The 22,973-nt window shown below is 39.1% G+C and overlaps 1 protein-coding gene across 1 annotated transcript in view; it reads left to right on the top strand.

The window, feature by feature from the left end:
• EPB41L4A (erythrocyte membrane protein band 4.1 like 4A) overlaps positions 1-22,973 on the top strand; it is a 234,511-nt gene that overhangs the window by 190,434 nt on the left and 21,104 nt on the right. The window contains exons 13-17 of the mRNA XM_063087716.1: positions 527-617; positions 3,152-3,229; positions 4,229-4,339; positions 12,447-12,494; positions 13,607-13,684. Coding sequence (XP_062943786.1) covers positions 527-617; positions 3,152-3,229; positions 4,229-4,339; positions 12,447-12,494; positions 13,607-13,684 — 406 coding nt within the window. The remainder of the gene's footprint in view (positions 1-526; positions 618-3,151; positions 3,230-4,228; positions 4,340-12,446; positions 12,495-13,606; positions 13,685-22,973) is intronic.

The raw sequence follows: 22,973 nt of genomic DNA, 5'->3' as shown, positions 1-22,973 counted from the left end.
TGGTTTGGTTTGATTTCAAATGGGGGCTGTCTGAGAAACATGCTGAGAAACTTCTTCACAACATAGTTATTAAGAGCTGATTATTGGCTGGCTGGTTAGCTCAGTTGGTTAGAGCATGGTGTAACACCAAGGTCAAGGGTTCAGATCCCCATGCTGGCCAACAGCCAAAAAAAAAAAAAAGCTGATTATTGTTTTATATTCTAATAAATGGCACTAAATATCTTAGAATTTTATCTTAACAGTCTAAAGCAAAGAATGTCCGTGATGTGGAGACTTAGTAACTCTTAAATTCTCAGAAGATCATGGCCTAGACCTTTGGGACATTGTTATGTTTAGGATTTAGTACATGTCAAAATATAGTACCTCAGATTTATTGGGTCATTTATTACTTATTTGGAGTTATAATTTATCAATAAAATGTGCCATGATGTCCCTAAAATTGCGTTTTACAATAACTCTTGCTTCTTTGTGTTTTCCTTTCACTATCTCCTTTCTCTTATCTTTCCTTCTTTCTTTTTGCTGCTAGGATCAAACAGCATAAATCGGATAACTGCAAACATGGAAAATGGAGAAAATGAAGGAACAACTAAGATTATTGCACCTTCACCAGTAAAAAGGTCAGTGCAGGTAACTGAAGAAACATAACTACATGCTGTCATAAAAACTATTTAATGATTTTCCCTGTTGGCAATGTTAAGTATCTTTTCACTTTGATAATTAACTAATACTTTTGATCCATGGGTTCCAGTTATAAGTCTTTGGGCCAAAGAATTCTTTAAAATGCCAGTGAAATATAAAACATCAGGACTTGCCTCTCTCATTTGAAGAAAATCCTCTTGCTGTCACAGCGTGGTGAGCACACAGATTGTCTGTGGCCTGCATTCTCGGCAGCAAAGTGAAAATTCCATGTGATTTTTAAAATGCCATGATATAATGGACTAACTCAGACGGACTTGTGAAATAAAGTAGATGATATTCATGTTTAATGTACTGTGTTCATTACAGTGGTGCACTGAACTGTGGCCCTGGAAGGAAGGCTTATAGCATTTAGAGGCGTCAAAGCTTCAGAAGTCAGTGATTGCATATGTATGAAGAGTTGCCATGGTCCTCTGCATCAATTTTCCCAGCGGCATTCCCCAGTGGAAAAACTGTCTCAATATATTACATGGATTATTTCCCTGAAAGATCAGCCTTGTTTTCTATTAAGACACTGTTTCAGAGTCATTTTTTCCTCTCTCCAATTACACTTACGGAACAGCATTATAGACATACAATGAGCAGCTTTCATAAACTCCCTTTCTCTGTGGAGGTTGCCCCACATACATCATGGGGAAGCCTAAGCAATCAGAAATACACGACCTGCAAAAACTTCTTAGATATCTACTTGATCTTTTGTTATAAGTAATCCTGTCTTCATTCAGCTGGATTGTGGCTACTTTGAGGAATATAGTTTATAATTTAGCAGCAAGATAATTTTAAGATATGAGGATTCTCAGAGTTGGGATGTTTCCCCCAGGGTTTTGCCTACATTTCCTTTTGTTTAGTTCCAGGAAATTCCCTTTACAGATTCTCTTTTTAGAATGACACGTTCTTTACTTTTGCATACACTTTAGTTTACTGTATTTCCCTTCGTTGGCCTCCCAAGTGTGGATAGTCAGCTTCATCTGCATCTACAGGGTATGCTTATGGTGTATCCAGTGTAAGAACAGTAATTTTCCATGAAATTAAGATTCCAAGCCTTTTTAGAATGTACAGAAGGAGTTCAATCTCCTTTGCAACCACATTCCTGCTGATAGTACTGATACCTGAAGGGCCGCCAGATTTTCCCATTCAAGCAGCAGATGAGAAATAGCTCAGAGAGTGAGTGCAATTAACTTGTCACCCAGGATTTCATTATTCTTTAACTTTTTACCTATTCTCTCGATTTCTCTTTCATCTCCCTGTTTCTTTTCCCAATCTCTTCTTTTTCTTTTCCTTTCTTTTTCTTTCTGATTTATTAAACACACACTTTCTACTCTTTTATTAAATATCAACCATATTTCTTACTTTTCCTCATTTCAAAAGGTAATCTTTTACTTTAGGAATTTGATCTTCAGAAGTTTATTAATGTTTATTAAAAATAATATGTTGTTCATATATAAAACCTGCCTAGTATCTAATAATCCTATGAGTTATATGCCTTTGTAAAATATGGAATTTTATAGGCTTATATAAATTCCTGTAAGGATATAGTATGCTAAGGTGCAGGTTTATTTTCTTTTTTGGAAATGACCTTGTCATTTTTCCCCTCTTCTGTTTGTTGGCTGTTATAAAGAACTCTGCTATAACCATATTCTAGTATAATTATATAGAAGATTCCTCAACAATCCAGGGTTAAAAGTGGATTAGGAGTTAAGTAGCTATCTTTTTCTGAAGCTGAGCCTCCTGAGGAAGTGGCAGGTGACACTCCCCTCCCCCACAGTGATGGAAGGCTTCTGATGAGTCCCTTCCTCTGTGTTTCCCCATGTGTTTCTAAAACAGTTTGTAGGGATTAAATAACAATTCAGTTATATTAACATTCTTAGGGCAGAAAGATGATACTAGGTCAGGAAATAGCATTTGAAAGTCATTCTGATCTGGAAGGATGAAGCCAAGATACGGCGGAAGCTGGGGAAAGGTCAGTTTGGGTAGCCTGGACCTGCCCCGAGCTGACCAGCCTGCACTGATTCAGACCCAAGTGCAGAGCCGGGGGTTCTGATCGCTATGGTAGAGAGCCAGCCTCCTGAGTCTGGACACCTACCCCGGTTTCCTTCCTCCCCAGCTTTCTCCTTTTCTTAGCTCTATCATTGCTTTTGCTTCTAATCCTGCAGGTGGAATCTCTTGAAAGATTCTTAACAATTGATGGACCTGGCTTCTGTTGACTTAAAGTAGTAGAACTAGGAAGGAGTGGGGTAGAAGGCCCAAAGGTACTTGCTGGAGACATATATTTTTAGGCAGCCTCCTCATGTTCTTTTTTGAATGAGTCACAGGTATAAACAAGCAAATAAACACACACATACATACACATATTTTAACTTTTGTTAAATAATTTTACTGAAGACATAAGTATGTGAGTTAATGTCCTTTTATTTTCTACTTAATTTATTTTCCATACTTTTTTTTTAAATTAAAGCTTTAAAAAAGCAAAGAATGAAAACAGCCCTGATACACAAAGAAGCAAAGCACCATGGGAAGAAAATGGCCCCCAGAGGTAAAGGGAATCATTGTTTGTATAAAGGAGAACAGTAGAAAATAGGTTAGCAATTGTGGCTCATTGAATCGAAGAATCTAGCTGCTGTGTGGCTGGACAGCTAGAGGTGGACAGGGCACTCAGATTCCTAAATCAGCATGACCGGGGGGGATTTCTGAATTGGCAATCAACAGTATGTTTCTTAACATGAAACTTTTTCCCAGAAAGACAGAAGGGAAAACTTACATATATTAAGAAATTGAGTGAAAGGCCATTATGATGGTTTAGAGTAAGATAATTTTGAAAATTCAAAATGACATGTTAATTATAATTTTCCCTATTTCATAGTTCTTGTAAAAACATTACTTGGAAACTATAGCTGATGAATAGTGATGCTAGAAGGCCTTTATTCCTAAAAATATGGATATATTTAGTTTCTTTCTGCTCACGTCTACCGTACCAGTGACAGACCTGCATTGTAACTTACAGGCTATGTAGCTGTAGTGGTTCCAGATATGACTATCAAGGGGTTCAAGTTCTAGCTCTGCCACTTCCTAGCTATTTCACTTGGGCCACTTAATTAAATATTCTATATTTCTCTCTTTTTTTTAAATGTCAAATGGGTCTAATACATGTACCTCAGTGCTAAGGGTTGATATGAAGATTAGCTGAGATAGTGAATATAAAGCCTCTAGCTCACTCAGTGCTTAGCAGGTGGGGGGTTCATCAGTAATGGAATTGTGATTATTGTTATCACTTGTGTGCGTCCATGTCTTACTGTTGAAGGCCAGTGAGACAAATCCATTCCTGCAAAACAATGACTTCTATGATTTGATTTACCAGATCTTACCCCTCTTCTTTGAATAAATCTTGTCAGCAAAGACAACCGTGTGCCCATGGTGCATATACCCCTAAAAGCACTAACTGTGCAGTTATGAATGAGTGTCTTGATCAGGGTGAGGGTGTTTGCCTCTCCAGACCCTCTGCAGGCACTTGCTGACCATTCCTCTTTTACTGCAGTGGACTCTACAACTCGCCCAATGACCGCACTAAGTCACCAAAGTTTCCCTACGTGCGTCGCCAAAACCCCTCCTGTGGAAGTGATGACTCTGTGCAGCCGGTGAGGAGAAGGTAAGCTGACACAGCTCAAGTGTGTTTCGTTTTCACCAGAAGTTTTGAGTCCCAGACATATTTTTATAACTGGTGATTCTCGTAATATTGTTACTGTTTGTCTGCCCAAGATAAGAAGCTTATTCTGTTTAAGACAAACTAGGGATCCTGAAGCATTTATCTTAAACAAACAGAGTTGGATAATCGTTTCATAAATATTGATAGAAAGTTGCTTTCTGTATTTTAATTAATACTATTAAGTTTAAAAATATATATTTACATAATATATACTATTTATTATATAGTATGCATAATAATTACATAATATAAATAACATATATTAACATGTAAAATACGTTGTGTTTCTACCTGGGAAGACAAAACTACACTTAAAGATAATTCTTCTTAGCTCCAGACAGTAAAACTTTCAAAGCACAGAGAAAGTGAATCCTGTTATATTTTACCTAGCAGGTCAGAATGTTTGTGTAATTATATTTGTAGGTATATGCTTAGTACAAAAAATATAAAGTCCATATCTGGAAGTTTTGGACTCTGCAAAGCAGGCTGGGCAGTGTGACAGACACACAAGAGGAAGACCTAGAAATGACTTGTTGTGGAATTCATTTCACCCCTACATGGTAGGGATTGAGTTTTACTTTGTGTACCCACATAATTGGTATTTTTAAAGTGACTTTTATAGTATGAGAAGTTCAGATGATGATGTCAGAAAACTGTCAAGACTCTATATACGCTGTGGGTTTGATGCAGAGCCCTTCCCCCCTGTGCCCTTGTTTATCCTCACTTGCTCATCCTTGTCCTTTTGATCCCTTCTATTTCCGTTGATTTCCCAGAGTCTTGTGCCCCAGCTTTCTCTAACCAGATTCCACTTTACTGAAATCCTTTGATGGTTAAGAAGAGAAAAGTCTATATCACCTTCACCTAGTAGGGCTGAGAAGGGGAAGCTAGATCAGGACTAACAGTGATTAGATAGAATGATGGAGTAATCATTGGCATTTGTTTGGTATTTGCCATGTTGCACGTACTAAGCAAAGTGTTTGCTATATATTTTCTCACTTGATCCTGTTAACAATAACCCTGTGGGAACTGGCATTTATTTCATTGAGTCACGAGGCATGTCTAGCAGAGAGGGGTTAAGCAGGGAATTGGTGCAAAGGTGTGAGTGGGATCGAAGGCACAAAAAGCAGAGAGTAGAATAACCCAGAGATCTGGTCACTGTTACCGCCGCTGGACTGGAGGAACACCAGGAGACAAGGGGGTGTTCGCAGAGATCAGAAGCTGCCTCTGCCTATAAGCTGGCACTCCTGAGTCTGTGTTTGCTGTTGGTGTTGTTGTAGGCACCACCGTGGATGCTGAGCAGGAACCACTCTTGCTGCCACTGCTGGCTAAAGCCGTGGAACCCCCACTTCTCAAGGGTGTAAGAGTTGATGCCGCAGTTGCTGCCAGAGCAAAATCACTTCTCCTTTACTCCTACCTTCAAATCTTACTGGAGTGCCTCTCTATCTGTAACCTAGGTGGCAAGGGAGTCCAGCAAAATACAAATATCAGGCTTTCGGTCTTGGCAGGAGAGGTTTGGTAGGGACTGAGTGTCAGTGAAAAATACCTGGCCCACCATTATCTTCTGACTTTTGCAGATAAGAAAACTGGGGCTTAGGGAGATGACAGTAGTTTGTCCTCTCTGTTTTGAATCTAGTTCTGTATATCAGAAAACAGCAGGGATAATGAAACCTCACTTAAAGAAGGCTCCCTGGCCCTTACTTAGCTTTCTCTTTGGTAAAACCTGGGGTTGGTTCAACTTGGACACTTAAAACCAAAGCCATACCACTGTGAAATACTTTAAAGTGCATGTGTGTGTGTATGTGTTTTGAGGGGGTATGGGTGTTGGAATGACTATGTATGTGAAGAACTTGGCACTGTATTATTATTAAGTAGGTAAATTTTATAGTTTTTTAAATCCTTAATTATTGGTACAATGTGTCAGCACTCTAAATAAAATAATTACATATGTTGAGCAGATAGTCATTTTATCTTTAATGCATTTCAGAATGGTTTTGTCAATTTTTGCTAGAATATACCAAAATTTACATTGTTTTTTCCCCCAACTAATTGCTTGAAATAGTTTGGAGCGTATACATTCCTAAATCTAGGCTTACTGACTTCTATGCTAAGATATGTGTTTTGCTGGCTTCCTGTGAAACACAGTGAAGTAATTGTGGAGAGTGGATACAGGATCCTTTCATTGGCACAGTCTGAGGGAAAGACTATTTTAATTTACTGGGAAGAGAATCATTGTGCCTGAGCAGCCCTAGAGCCTTCTGTCTGATTCCGTATGTCACTTGAAGGTCTCTTATTGGGCGTGCTTATTTTGAGGAGACCCAGCCATTGCTGCAGGTTGGCCTAGAAAAGCTATAGCGCATTCATCTCTGTTTCTTTCTGCTATGAGTGCCCCCTATAAATGTCCCTGTCCATGTCAGTCTTGTTTTATCATTATACAGATTTACCTTGCCACTGGGCACAACTCCCTACATTGCTGGATTAACTCTGACATTTAAAACTGAGATTTGTCATTAGCTTGGAAGAATCTCAAGGACTTAAATTTAATAATAGGAAATTCTGTTTCGATTTGGATGCCAGAATAACATATTTTGCAATAAGTATTGAAATTTTCTATTTTGTCAGTTGTTTGTCATGAGATGGAAGCAAGTTATAAATTCTGGTTGAGCCTAGAACCGTGGTCCTTAACCTTTTTGGGTGACAGAACCTCTGAGAATCTGATGAAATGTTGGATTCATTCCCTAGGGGAAGAAAAGTACATATTTAAAAACACATAAACATTTTCTTATAATTTTGGAGGTTTATGGGGACCCTAGCGTCTGCTTATTTAAACATTCCTGTTCTAGGAAAAGCAAGCCAGCATACTTTCCGGTGGCACAATATTTCACCCCTCAGCTTCCACCTTTACACTCAAAAATGTTTATTTGAGTGACTCCTGTATGCCAGGCAGTGTGCTAAACAATGCTAAACAAAGTCCCTGTCCTTTGGAAGCTTGTAGGCTGTTGGGGAGAAATATATGAATCACACAAAAACATATGCAGTTATGACTTTGAAGTGTTATATGAAGGTGAATTATGTGGTGCTTAGAGGAATTAAAAAAATTTTTATTGAAATCTAGCATGTATACAGAAATCTATATGTGTTATAAGTATAACCGCTTGATAGGTTTTTTACAAACCAAATGCCTGTGTAACCAGAACTGTTAGGGAAAGTTTGCCAAGCTGCTGAGCCAGTGAGGTGTAGGACAAGGGTTCCCTGAGGTTGGATGTTGAGCTGGGATCTGAGATAAAAGCAGGCAAAAAGGAAGAAAGGATCATGCCAGGTAGAAGGTCTAGCATGTGCAAAAGCCTTGGGATAGAAGGGAACAGGGAACATTCATGAAAAGGAAAAAGGAAAGGCCCGTGCTGCTCAAGCTCTTAGAATGACAGAAACGTGTTAAGAAATGAGCATGCTGAAAAAGGTGGGGCCAGACCTTACAGCCCAGCTGGGCCTTGCTCAGGATTTTGGCCCTCAGACCAGTAATTTTTACAAGAGAGTATAAAGATATGGTTGCATTTGTGTTTGTAAAAGTGACCCTTACTGTCCTTTGGAGAAATGGCAAAAGAAGGCAGCACTGGAAATGATCAAGCAGCAGGCTATCTTATGAGGCTTAGCAATAGAGAATGGGAGCTTGGACCAAGGTGGTGGTGTGGAGATGTGAAGAAGTGGATGGTTTCGAGAAAGATCAGTAGGACTGGAAGGATCACTGAGGGGTGGAGGAGAAGCAGGTAAGAATGAAACCCAGGCTTGTACAATTTTATGAATTCAGATGCGATGCAGAGAAGTAAGACTCACCAGACATTATAGGCTTGAAAGGGATGGTTGTGAGTTTAGTTTCTATGTTAAATTTGTGGTATCCCTGAGAAGCCAAAGTGCAGGATGCACATAGGTTGTTGGATATAAATCAAGAGCTAGGTTAGCTGTCTGGACTGAAATATAAATTTCTTAAAGATGTTAATTGAAATATGTAATAGAGATGAAGCTGTGTAGGTAGAGAGCATAAATAAAATGCAAAGAAAGCCAGTAATAGAGCTGTAAGAAACTCTGGCATTTGATGGCTTAGTTGAAGAGGATTAGCTGGTAAAGGAGGCAGAAATAGTGGCCATAGGAAAAAACAAGAGAGCAAATCTGCTTACCAAATAGCTGTTTTCTTTCCTTATTCCTAGAATGCTACAAGTCAGGCTTGTATCTCCCAGGCATGAGATTGGAGAATCCACCTATAAGAAATGAACAAGTACAAGAGAAAAGACTTTCAAAGGATCATCCAGTGAAATGGTTGACACTGCTCCACGTTATTTAGTCCCACATTACAGTGAAACCATCAGTTAATATGCTCTGAACAGTCCAGAGGGATCCAGTCTTTTTAGTGCCTGATGTTTGAATGGGTAGAGAGTGCCATGATCACCTGCATTTGAGGATAGCTTCTGTCTGGGAAGACAGAGACTGAAACAAACAAATGTGCCAAGGTGGGGGGAGGGGCTTACAAGACAATATAAAAAACAATATAACAACAGTAATGATTATCTTTAGAACAATGAAAAATATATCAGTGAATTGCCATGAAAAGGTAAGAGTCAGTGAATAAGATTCTTAAGCTTTAAATTAGTGTGGCAGAATTGAAAATTATCAATAGAAGTTTTGGAAGATAAAGTTAACAGAATCTCCCCAAAAGTAGAACAAAAAAACCACAAAGTAATTGTATGGAAATAAGGATAATAAAATTATCAAACCTGGAATTAAACATTCAACTAATAACATTTCTAAGAAAAAAAAAGAACAGAGAAAATGTAGGAGAGGAAACTATTAAAGAATAGTACAAGAAAATATCCCAGAACTGAAGGATGGGACTTTATAGATAGAGAAAAACCCACTGAGCATTTGGCGTAATAGACTGAAAAATGAAATTTATAACAAGTGTATTAGTCCATCTCTGTTGCTTATAACAAAATACCTAAAACTTGATAATTTGTAAGAAAATGAAAATTATTGCTTACAGTTTCTGAGGCTGGGAAGTCTCAGAACACAAGTCCAGGGAACACATCTGGTGAAGGTCTTCCTTGGTGCTGGTTTCAGTGATGCCGGGTATCACATTGAGAGATGGTGGAAGCAGAGAGTGAGAGTAACCTCCTCATTCACTCTCTTTTTAAAGCCACCAGAAGCACTCCCATTATTCCAAGAATGGATCAATCCATTCATGAGGGTGCAGTCCTCACAATCCAATCTCCTTTCCAAGGCACCACCTTTTAACTACCACAAGAGGATTTCCCACCCTCTTAACACTGTCATAGTGGGACCAAGCCTCCAACACATTGAGCTTCTGGGAGGACAGAATTCAATCCATAATACCAAGGTCCATTATCATTAAATTTTAAAACATTATAGATTAAGAGAAAATTTTAAAGAGTTGGACTGGGGAGGAGGATATGGGAGAGAAGAAAAAATAACCATGCATAATTGGTGACAAATCAGAATGACACTGGGCTGCTTAACAGCAGTATCAGAGAAAGAGGGCAAGGAAACATTGCCTTCAAAATTCTGAAAGGTTATTGTCAATGTAGGATTCTGTGCTCAAGTAAACTATAATTGTACATGTAGAATAAAGACATTTTTAGAAGTTCCAGATCTCAAAAAAATGTACCTGCCATGCAGATTTTGTCTGTTAGCAACAAGGTTTGCTCCTCTAAGACAAAAAGCCATCAAACCTGGAAATGTGGGATCCATCATACAAAGAAGCATAAGGAATTCCCTGAATCTTGGTGAAGAGAGTTAATCAAAATGATATCTTTGCAGCAGGCAGTCCAGATAAGAAAAGGAGGGCCAAGGGCCCCAGGAGGGATGCAGATGAGACTTGCAGATTACTAGAGCATCCATCCACATCAGGAGGAATTTTGCAATTCTCTCAGAGTTTGGATCAAGAATTGGGATAAACAAAGAAAAACTAAACAAGTGATATGTTTGTAGAAAACTAGCAATTGTCCTCTTTTAGAAAATTTAAAACCTACGCAAGGATGGAATTGTATACCTAGAACACTACTTAGATCACCTGTGAACAATGTTTATATAACTGTATTTATACTAGTTACAAAATTTGATAGGATAGGGACCACATATCAATGTCATATTATTTAATATAAATATATTGGGAGAAAGAGGTGAATGTACGTCATGGTGGTGGCATTGAAAAGCCATGTCCACCTGATCAGAGTGGAAGGGCACTAGATAATAGAAGGTAAGGAAGTAGAGTGTGGGGCATGGACACTCTCTCAAGAAGTTTGGATTTGAATGAGGAAGCAGAAGATGGAAGAGATGTGGAGTCAAAGTAGGTGTGTGTTTGTTTAAATAGAGTGACTTGAGAATGTTAAAAGCTGGTAAAAAAGAGTTTGTCAGAAGGGCAAGTTGATTATATGTGAGTGGTGGGAGGGCAGTTAATGAAAGTCATTGAGAAGACATGAGGTGGTGGGACCCACATAGCACAGGTGGGGGACTGACCTTAGTTGTAAGGACAGATCCATAAATAACAGAGAGGGAGATGTGGCTAAGCTTTTATTTTTGGTAGCGGGAAAATGAAAGAGTTCCATCCGATGGCTGCTTTTTCCTTTGGAAGGAGAAAGCAAAATCACATGCTGGCAGAGGTACTGTGGCTCCGAGGATTGCAAGGTGAAGAGTTTGGAACTGCTTTGCAGAAACAGGGAGTACTTGGGTTGGAAAAGTGTGGTAGGATTGCTCACCATGTTGTGGCCCCACCTGAGATCATGAACATGGACTTGTCAAGTAACTAATAAGCCCTTTTTCTGTGACTCCCTCCAGCACTGCTGAGCCCAGCTGTTTAGGGCCAACCCAGAGAACCTGGATACATAGATTCACCCATGTGTGGGATTTTGCCAAAAAAGATGGAAGGAAAAACAAAGAGTTGGGGGCAGTGCTGGGTACTGGCAAACATGTTATTGAAATAATGGACTAGGAAATCTAAGCTGAGTAAGGAGGACATCGAAGAAAGATGAAGAGTTGGTGGGAAGTAACAAGGTCAATAGATAGTCCTGTTGTGGTCAAAGAAGGCGTAGAATGGAAGTAGTTGAATAAACAGTAATAATAACAGCTTACATTTATTGAGTGCTTACAATTGCCCAGGTCCTACTCTATGTATTTTAAATATATTCATTTTATCCTTTGAAGGAAGCTTTATTATTTTTTTTTCATGATTTTTTTTAAAAAAGCTTATTTTAAAAAATATGTTTAGAGGCTGGCCAGTATGGGGATCCGAACTCTTAACCTTGGTTTTATACCATGCTCTAACCAACTGAGCTAACTGGCCAGCCCCATTTAAGGGAACCGTTAAAGGGGGGTTCTGTTTCAACTGAGGTACTGAGTACAGAAGTAACTTGTTTGAATCACACACTCCTCAGTGGAGAGGATAGGATTCACATTCAGGTTGTCTGGCTCTAAAATGTGCACTTTTAAACAGGATGCCCCGTTGAAGCTGTTTGGAGGTGAATAGGACATGGTAAGCAGGAAGGAGAGGGGATCGTGCTCAGAGACACTGTGTTTGGAGGTGGTCACAGACGGTGAAGTCCAAAGTGTGATTGTGATGTATGTTGCTAAGTTGTAGTAAAAGAGGTTATTAGAGAAGAGATAAAGGGACTTTGGGGCCAGAGTATTGGAAAGGGCATCCAAGTGAGAGCTTATGTCAGCTAGATTATGGCGGAAATTGGCTTGGAGGATTGCAGACCTAGAAACTGTGGACTAACCCCATCACTGGATGAATGGAACATAAGAGACGTGTTATACATTGTTATAGGCGGTTTGCAGCCGCTACTAAAGTGGTGGCTTCTTGAGGCCAGTTAGTGTTGTATTTCTGGGGCCTGTCATAGGGCTGGGCATATGTATGCCTTCAGTGTTTGATGAATGAACAAATACCTAAGCAGTATGCATTAACTGAAGTGAAACTCATTTTGGTGTGCTGTCCTTAGCCTATTGATAATTGTTTTCTTTAATGTCTTCATTTATTTGTTTTCCATAGGAAAGCCCATAACAGTGGTGAAGACTCAGATCTAAAGCAAAGAAGGAGGTAATAAAAAAAAAAAAAGGAAAGAGAGTTAGAGAGAGGGGAGAAGGTTTAGCAGATTAACAGTACTCAGAGTTGAGGGAAGAGTGGGAATTTTTTTTTTTTTTTTTTTGCTTTGTTAGTGGATGCATTAAGAGTATTGTAAATCTTTTTTTGAATCAGAAACCAGTTTTGGCTTCAACTGGTTCTCAGTCTTCCATTCTGTTGTATCCTTAGACATTTCTCTTTTTTCTGCTTCTTGGTGTCTCAGAGGAGCTGTCTCAGTTGTTCAGTGCCATATTATAAACCACTCCAAAACTTGGTGGCTGAAAGCAACAGCACCTATGTATATTTTGTATAACTCTGTAGATTGAACAGGCAGTTTTTTAGTTAGTCTTGCTAAAGGAGGCTGTGGTCAGGTGGTGGCTGAGGCTGTATTATCCAGGAGGAGGCCTTTCTGTCTCATGTTGGTGTCTTGGCAGAATGGCTGGAGGCCTGCAGCCTCTCTGCATGGTCTGTCTACATAGATAGTCTATACTTCTTTAGCTGATGTCTGGGAGGAAGCAAAAGCTACCAGTTGTGTTAAGAGTTAGTCCTGGAAGTGGCAGTGTATCCTTTCCACCTCATTCTTTGGGTAAAATCAGTCACAGGACCAGTGCAAGTTCAAGGGCAGGGGAAATAAACTACAGCTTTCATTAGGGGTTGGGGGTGTGACAAGACTTTGCATCCATATTTAGTTCACCACAGGGGCTTATAGTCTTGCCACGTTAGAGTTTTGTTGGAAGTGATTGATTTTTGTGGTCCTTTCTGGGAACATGATGACATTTACCTTAATCTGCTTTTCTAGTTCCCCTGCATCTCTGAGCCGTAGACTCATTCTACATGTTTGACTGAGACTCATGTTTGAATGAGCTGTAGACTCATTCTACATGTTTGACTCATTCTAGATGTTTGACTGAGTTCAGAAACACTGACTGGGAAAGGGATCATACAGCTGTTTAAGTTTGTATTAGCAATTTTACTGCAAAATTAATTCCAAAGAACCAACATGAACCTTTCTGAAATTTTTCATATGTCATAAACACGTTTGTTTTTTTTTTTTTTTTTTTTTTTTGCTCTTCTCCTTTTGTCTTCAGGTCACGTTCACGCTGCAACACAAGCAGTGGCAGTGAATCAGAGAATTCTAATAGAGAACATCGGAAAAAGAGAAACAGGTAATATCTAAATCTTGTAATTAACTGGAACTCCTGGTTTTCTCATCTGTGTTTAAGGAGAAACTTGGCACTGTTTTGAAGCACTAGTTTATAGGAAACCTCAGATCTTTGAACTGAGTTTTCTTATTTTTACAGTAAAATGATTAAACAACTTGACAGTGAGGTTCTTATCTTTCTTTCTTTCTTTCTTTCTTTTTTTTTTTTTTTTTTTAAAAAAGATGCTTTTATATTTAGGTACAGTGTGTAGTGAATTTGTCTAAGGCTGGTAGGAAAGTTTGCTATTTCTAGGGAGATTTCTCCCTGAAGTATTTTAACATGACATTGCTATATTTTACCCAGCCCAAAACGAGAGACTCATCACTTCATAGATCCCATGGTTTCAGCCTCATGTTTATATACATGGTAATGCATGTTTACATTTATGTTGGGCACACACAGATGAGTACATGCCGTTACTTCATATCCGTAAGACTCATTTTTAAGAACTTGTTGATAAAGTTATTTGGCATGTAATCAATATTAGTCGTGGCTTAATGCATTAATCAGTCCTCCCTATTTCCAGAATATTTATTTGAACACAACAAATATTCATGAGATTAATGAAAAGAGTACCAGGCTGGGAGTCAGAGGGATTTGGTTGCCTGTTGTGCCACTTTCTAACCCAGTGGTTCTCAACTGGGGCATTTTGTCTTCTCTGTCCCCTTTCCAAGGACATTTGGCAGTGTCTAGAGACATTTTTTATTGTCATGATTGGGTGAGGAGACTGCCAGTGACCAGGGATGCTGCTAAACATTCTGCAGTGCACAGGACGGCCCCCACAATAAAGAAGTATTTAGGAGAAAAATATATCAGTAGTAGCACTGTTGAAAAACCTGTTTTCAGCTAATGTGGAACTCTGGCCTAGTTGCTTTGTTTTTCTGAGTCATCTTTTTTCTCTTCTGTAAAATGAGGAAGTTGGACTAGATTATCTCTGAGGTCCTTCTTTAGCACTTGGAGGTCATGTGGTTGGCACAAGTTGAATCAACCGCCTTCTCTAACTACAAAGCCCTATGATAATAGCCCAGACAGCATTGGACCATTTTGTTAGGAGACCATTTTGGTGTGGACCCTTTTGTTAGGAGAGCTTTCCATGTGGAGCCTTCTTAGGGGCTGGAATTACACTAAATAGATGTTAGATCTCAATGTGTTACAACACCTTGATCAAGGAAATAATTTCAGTATCTTCATCTGTAAAATACCCAAGTGTGGGAGGTAGATCTCCCTTAGATACCCTCTTCCGGCTCTAAAATTCAGTATTTCTGCATAAACAAAACAAAACAAAAAAGCACCAAAAAACCTCTTTTTTTCCCCTTCTCTATTTAAAACTTATACTTATTGATCAAGCCAGTATCTTAACACATCTATTTCTCTTTTGCTTGATGTGTTCTATATTGTGCTCATAGATGCTCTATTCACAACTGCTCAGAAGGAGGCCCATTTAAAAACAGTGTCTTTTGGGGCCAAAAGTGCTCACAGTGACATTTGCTGTTAAAAGTGAAACAATATTGAAAGGCTGCCATCAGATCCTTAAACTGCTCATTACTGATCTGGTTGCACCGGCTTCAGTATTCCCTATAGGGGTTTCCTCCCTCAAGAGTTTCTTCCCCTTCCCCATGGACAGTTTTTTAGATTGGCTTTCTTTGTACTGTGTAGCAGGTATGTTTGAGAATGACAGTGGTTCTAAATGTTTCAATGCTAATGTGCTTTGTAAGGCTAGTAATGAGAAATAGCTTTCAAAATCCAGTCTGACACATTTCATGCGAAGGATCCAAAAGGCTTTCACAGTCACTTATTTTATGCGAAGGATCCGAAAGGCTTTCACAGTCACTTATTTTACCTGTAGAAATGTTGCCCTAGGGTTACATAAGTTGCCTGTGTCTGTAGAAGATGAGATCTTGAGTCTAGCTGTCGTGGGCATAGCAAAAAGTGGGCAGAGGAGGAAATATGCCTTTCTGTTGTGCCCCCAGCCCCTGCAAATTCTGGTGTCGTAGGTGACAGTGTGCTGGGAAAGAGAGTGAAGACTTATTATGCTGCCTCTGAGTGCTACTTGCCCACTATGCTATACTGCTGCCAAACCCTCCATTCCTTTTTAAATTTTGCTGGAATTATTAGCCTTTTAAGTTTTGTCAGAATCCATTCATTCCACATCAGGATGCATAGGTCTGAATATTTAAACTGCAGCCCTGCTATGGTTCCAATATGTCTTTTGTCTCTGATGAAGGGTTGTCTCCTGATGTCTGACTTCCTACTTGTACAAAAGACACCTTTCTTGGGGAGGGGATGAATCTCTTCAACCACATCCATCCTTCCTTTTCTTGGCTGGCAGTGTGACCCAGCAAGCTCTCAGCACCGTCCTTTGTGTTTTTATCAAAGGACTCTGGTAACCTTAGAATGGGGTGAACAGAATCTTGTCCGTGCTTATATTAGTCCATTTCTGTTGCTTATAGCAAAATACATGGAACTAGGTAATTTATAAGAAAATGAAATTTATTGCTTATAGTTTCTGAGGCCGGGAAGTCCAAAGTCCAAGGAATGTATCTGGTGGTGGTGACAGTGACCCCTCACACTGTGAGATGGTGGAGCAGAGAGATTAACCTCCTCATTCACTCTTTTTAAAGCCCTCAGAACCTCACCCCTGACCACCATTATTAGTCCATTCACTACAGCATGGTCCTACAGTCCAATCACCTCTTCAGTGTCCCACCTTTCAATTACCGTAATAGGATTTCCCACCCTCAACAGTTACAGTGGGGATTTAGTTTTGGGGGGACTTAATTCAAGGCAATGCTGATGATCTCCTTCTTGCCAGCATGATCTCTCATTCAGCCCCAGGGTGCTTTATCACTTTCTCAGCAAGAGCCTGCACCCGGACACAGCCTGCTTCCTTGTCTTCCTTTGTGAAACTGTATTCTGGGGAGAGGAGAAACTACTGTGCAAATTTGCTTTTCAGAAACCCTTCTGAAGCCCATGATGTGTCCAGAAGAACTCTGGAGAGAGTCAGTTCTGCTCTCTGGAGGTTGTGTGTGGACTTTGGGATGTTGTTCCCTTCACTACTCCTTCTTGATGGATTTTTTTTTTAAAAAAAACATAAAGGAAATCTTTCCTGTTAGGCTTGAGGACACTCTGTGGGAATATTGGTTTTTTTTCACAAAGCCAATCCCATGGAGCTTAAGCTGCTTTACCGTTTGTTTCCATGGATAACAATTTAAACATTTCATTTTGTGTGAAGAGAAACCAAAGTTAATAAAACAGTGTTGACGAATCAACATCATCATCCAAAGCAGGCTTTTAACAACCATTTAAGAAAAAATCATAATCTACACCAACTCTGGAAGGCTAATTTTAGAAGCAAGTATTGTTAATTTTGTTCAGTTTCAATTTTGGAAAAATATAACTGTAAACAAGGATCTCTTCTCTTTGGGTCCAGAGCTAACGAGGCCAGATGTGCGAGGTTCTTTTGTTAGTTGGGCATTAACTTTAGGGTCCCATTCCACAATATTTCCTAGAACACTGGAAGGAACCACCTGCCTCCTTTATTTGGGGTGTCATTTATGTCTTATCCTTTTCCACTTGAGTTATTCTTTCTTTACTGTTTTCATAATCTGGATGTGTATCCTAGTTTTCTAGGTTTTGAGCTTCGAGAAGATAATTTCTCCCTTTTTATAAACAGCTAGAATCTGGAGTACAGTTTCTTATTATAATGTCTGAGATGACAGAAAGTCCTTATTTCCCCCTTAGTTTTTCTATTTACACTTCATCTCTCTCCTTTTTCTCTTGCTTCCCCTTTCATTTTTTATATCCCAGTATTTTCCTTACCCAGTTTCTTTCTTTTTCTTTTCTGGGCATCTTTCCCACTTTTTTTTCCTTTTCTGTGTCTTCTCTGAATTCCATCTTTGCTTAGGAGCCAATGGTGTGTCCCAGAATAACCCAAGGATTTGGGTTAGGGTCTTGATTCTGCCTTGTGCTTATATTTGACCTTGGGCATTATATCAGTCTGTTTTCTGTCACTGATAGTAGAATACCTAAAACTGGGTAATGTACAAAGAAAACAGGTTTATTTCTTGCAGTTTTAGATGGCAAGAAGTCCAGGGCCCAGGAGGCACATCTGGTGAGGACATTCTTCTTGGTGGGGACTCTCTACAGAGTTCCGAGGCAATGCAGGCAATCACAAGACCTGAGAGGTGAAGAGTATTTTTATGTGCTGTCCTTGTAAAGACACCAGTCTAGGCTCATTAATGGATCAATCCATGCATAAGAGCAGGGGCTCGCGATCCAATCACCTCTTACATGCCCCACCTTTCAACACTGCCACGTTGGGAATCAATCTTCCACGTGAGCTTTGGAGGGTACAAACATTCAACCCATATCAAGCAACTCATTTAACCAATTCAGATCTTAGTTTTCTTGTCTTTAAAGGAGGGGGGTGGGTGAGTGGTGGTATAACAACTGATCTATTTTGTTGAATGAGTTACTGCAAAGATCAAATGAAATCTAAGAGGTGAGCGTCCTTTGAGATATAAAGTAACACGTTCCTTTACTTAGTTCTGGAATTGCTGCCTCTTCTTCATCTGTCCTGTCCTCCACCCCTCTTCTAGACTTTTCTACTTTTCTTTTGGTCCTGTCTTGCATTCTCTCACTTTTACTAACTTTGTGTATTTGGTTGTTTTTACACCAGGCATTCTTAATCTCTGATTCATGGGTAGGTTTTAGAGGCCTCATAACCCCGTGAAATTGTATATAAAATTGTGTGTGCTTCAAGTGCACAATTTTCTGGAGATAGGTCTGTAGCTTTTATCATATTCTTAAGGGGGTGTAGCTTTTATCATATTCTTAAGGGGGTGTTTATGGGAATCCCAAAATGTTATGATGTTCATTGTGATCTAAATAGTGAAGGCTAGGTTGATATTGGGAAATTGGTGTTTCAGTTTACTGGTACGATTAAAAGCTCAAATTCTTAAACTTTCTTAAGAGATTACTTGTTTTACTATTGCAATTTGTGAAACAACTGGTTCTATTAGATTTACCAAATTGGGAGCTTACCAAGTACAAGGCACTGTAAAGTTAATGATTTATGTGAATATTAGATTGTATTAGTTTTTACTAGTTAGAATTTTGGCTCTTGCCCTTGAAATCGAAAAGTCAGCCAGCTGATCTCTATGAGTTTGAGCTCATGGGCCATGCCCTGCACTTGCCCAGGGCGTATGCTGAAGGAGGACCTAGGAAGTAGACTTAGAGTGAAACCTTCATGAACCACCTTTCCCTGAAAAATACCTTGAGCTTAATAAAATATCCATCACATTCAAAGAAAGCAGCCAGTAAAATATCCTTTGTGCTGTTGATGAAAATCAGCAGTCCTTTGACCACTCACTCACTGGGGAGAACTTTTGGCTTACTCAGTCATTCATTAGCTTTGATGTGTTGCTAGGCTCTTAGAATTTTGAAATGGGAGATTTGAGGGGTGGCTGACACTGAGAAGTAGTCTTATGTTTTTTGCATAAGCATAAAGAAGGTGGAAATAACTCTGGAGCCTGGTAAGGATTAAAAGAGTAAGAGAAGTGAGAGAAACTCAGAGTAAGAGCAGGCCTAGAGAAAACTGGCAACAGGGGACCTTTCCCTGATTTTATTTTGGGATATTTGCATCATAAATACACGAAACATGTATGTGAGGCTGTGTGTGTGTTATGTGTGTGTATGTGCAAATTAGGGAGCCTATATTATGAATTTGATCCTGCTTTGAAGAGTCCTATGCTATGAACTGGTTACTTTACTCTCTGGATCTTCATTGCTCATGTGCAGAGTGGACTAATACTTGCCCTGCCTCTAAGAGGTTTGCGAGGATCCAAGAGATAGTGCGCTTTGAAAAGTAGAAAGTGCCCTGAATAGGCAGATGCATTAAATTAAAGAGAACATTCAGTACTGCTCAGTATTATCTGAAGTCCCTGCAGTATCTGTAAAATGGGGCCCAGCTCCCCTGAATAAAAAAAGACATCGGTGTTTCTAACACGAATCTGTTTTGGCACCAATGCTGTTAGAGTTTCTTCCTGCCTTTCAGATGTCTTTTCAGATCTAGTAGCTCATTAGATGTCTATTAGTATCTGAATAATGGGTTAAGATAGTTTTAAATATTTTAAATATGTTCTGTAAAGTCTTATATTATTTTTCTAAATAAGAAGTAACACATTTTGGTGGCACAAATTCAGCGCTGTCACTAACAGGGACGATACATCTTCAATTTTGGTACGATTTTGTTGTGACAGTGGTAAAAAAGAACATTATTGTCCCCATAGCTTAGGAAATAAATGTGTTTGGGATATTAGAAAACTTAAACCAGTGGGCATTTTTTCCACATAGCCAGATGATAAGTAACTGTTTCCTTGCGAGCATTCCCTAGTGTCCTGCCCCTGATTTAGTGGCTGCAGATGAGGTAAAAATTGTGGTTACGGAGAGCACAGTTCACACAAAACCAATGGAAACAGGCAGATACAAGAGTTTCTGATTTCTACTTTAATAGGACATATCAAGATTTAGAAATTTGATAGGGGTGATTTAGGGCTTCCAGAGCATAATCAAACCTGTAGAGATGACTGTGGAAGTACAAAGCTGCAGCAGCTGAGGAATCCAGTCAGTTTACTCAGTGAGGGCAAGATGGGTTAAAAATTATGAAAACAGGAGAGTTTGAAAGGGACATTTCAGCAAAGCTAGCCCATTTTAGTAGTGGAAGCATAAGGAATGAGTGGAAGACAGAAGCACCTTTAAGAGCAAATAAGAGTAATTTATTGATGGCAGGAGAAGGTGGGTTGTTTGCTTGCTGGTCTTAAGGGAGTATGTCAACAGATGCCTGGAACCAACATAAATTTCCCTAGGGAAGAAAAACTGCTGGAAAAAAAATGAAGATTGCTTTATAGCAGGTGATCCAAAAATGAGTGCAGTTGATGAGAAACACAAATTCACAATCAGCTGGGACCTGCAGATTTAATTTTAGCAAGGGAGTGGCCGTATGAAGCAATTGTCTGGAACCTTATGTTATAGTTGAAGAATAGAAGTTTGTTGTAGTGTGCCTGACTGGCTTGGAAATAAAATACAAATAGAGAAACATTGAATTTTAAAGCTAAAGAGTGGCTGGCCATTTAGCTTATTTGGTTAAAGTGTGATGCTAAGCCAAAGGTCCAGGGTTCGATCCCTGTACTGTCCAGCCACCAAAAGCAAAACAAAACAAAAATGAAAAATTTAAGCTAGAAAAGACGTTTGCAATAATTTTGTAGATGAAGAAACTGAGACCAGACCAAAGAAAGTAAGCGATTTGCCCAAGGTCTCTGAGCCCAGTGATGGCACAGCTAGGAATAGATAGAACTCAAGAGCAGCGTGTATTGCTTGAATCATCTTGAAGCTTCATTGTAATTTGCTCCGCTCTGTTAAGACTTCTCAGGGGCCGGCCCCGTGGCGCACTCAGGAGAGTGCAGCGCTTGGGAGCGCAGCGGCGCTCCCGCCGCGGGTTCGGATCCTATATAGGAATGGCCGGTGAGCTCACTGGCTGAGCGCGGTGCGGGCGACACCACACCAAGGGTTGCGATGCCCTTACCGGTCACAAAAAAAAAAAAAAAAAAAAAAAGACTTCTCAGGTTCAGCATTAAGCATGGTCTTTATCTCAGTGAATTGGAAGTGAATTAAGAACTGGTGTAAAGGAAGGTCCTATCCAGAACAAAACTGCTAAAGGGAGAAGACAAAAAAAAAAAAAAAAAACTAGGGGGATTTGTATGAGAATTCATTTGGTAATGTGAAGAATTTTTCAGAAGAGGCAGAACAGTAATTGGGAAGACAAGAAAGAAGAGACTAGGAATAGTCATTATCTTCATTATTGTTATCAAACGATTATATGGCATTTCATCTTCAAACCCTTTGCAAACTTTAATTAAGTATCCAATGCAGTTAAAATCTAAATTGCATGGATAGTCTGGAAAAGTAGAGTGTTGAAGTTTTGTGAGACACAAAGGAAGTATATTACAATTCTTCTATTCTGAAACATTGTAAGAATTTGCTCTATTCTAAAGCGACCCTTTCCCTCATATGTTAATTAAAAAAAAAAAAAAAAAAAGCCTTGTTATAATAGACTCCCTACCTCAGAAGCTGACTCTCCACAGTTATAGATGGGGAAATAGACAAAATACGATAAATGTAGACTTATTGGATCAAAGGGTACAGAAAAGAAATGTGATTTTTTGAGGTTCACCTTTAAATGCAACATTTGAAAATGAATAGATCCCCATTATAAATTACAATGAACTCCTCTTTCCTCCTTGAGACTTTCCGTATCTATGATGTATGAGCACGTTTTGACTTTTTTAAAAGGTACTATGTCAATACAGTGCTTGCAGTATTTTTATTCTTCATGAAGTAAATTCCTAAATCACAATTAAAATATAGCAGAAAAGGGCAAAAGACCACTTGTATATCTCACACCCAAGAATAAATGAGACTTAAAAGTCAGACTCATTATAGGACACATGTCTTTTTCATTTAAAGTTATCTTTTTTCACTCATGCATACACAAAATAGTTAACTCCTGCTGTTTGAAGACTGAGTGCTACAATATTCTTTCTTCTAAGGCTAGAATTTTTCCCTTCCAAGTAGCATCTGTGTTTTCTGGAGCAGTTCAATGGAAGACATGACACTTTCAGTCTTGTAATGAGGCACCATTAAGCAGAGGCCTTTTGTAAGGGTGTAATTTCAAACTTCATTACAGATTAAGGCAGCCATGCCACCCGTTACCCAGGAAAATGTGCTTCTGTTGTGACTCTCCAATGGGTCTTACATTTTTAATGAATCTTGTTAGAATATTTATGAAACAGCATCACCAGCAGAGGGCATCTGTCTTTGAAACCTGTGGGTCACAGGAGATTAACTGACAGGGTTTCACAGCTTTCATTTTAGGCTTTTTGATTAGAAAAATGAAAGTTAAGGTACATGCTATAATCTGAAATGCTTTATGATTTAGCCCTTATGACAAGCAAGGTACAGGAAATATGTGTACTTATGTAGCAGAAATTTTAATTTTTTATCATCAGAGTAAAGTTTGGGTACGAAAGTAACCAGCTGAATTCCACAACAGATGCGAAGGATCATATAGCTATTGTGTGTGTGTTTGTCTGAGACAGGCTTCTGCCTTGCTAGCAGGTTTGACCTCTCAAAAAATATTTAAAGATCCTGACTTCCTGATAAAAATATTTCACATCGTAAAGTTTAGTCCTGCCCG

This window comes from Cynocephalus volans, chromosome 2 (assembly GCF_027409185.1).
Source record: "Cynocephalus volans isolate mCynVol1 chromosome 2, mCynVol1.pri, whole genome shotgun sequence".
Taxonomy (NCBI): domain Eukaryota; kingdom Metazoa; phylum Chordata; class Mammalia; order Dermoptera; family Cynocephalidae; genus Cynocephalus; species Cynocephalus volans.
The sequence above is the reverse complement of the archived record's forward strand: the minus strand, read 5'-3'. Positions and strand labels throughout refer to the sequence as shown.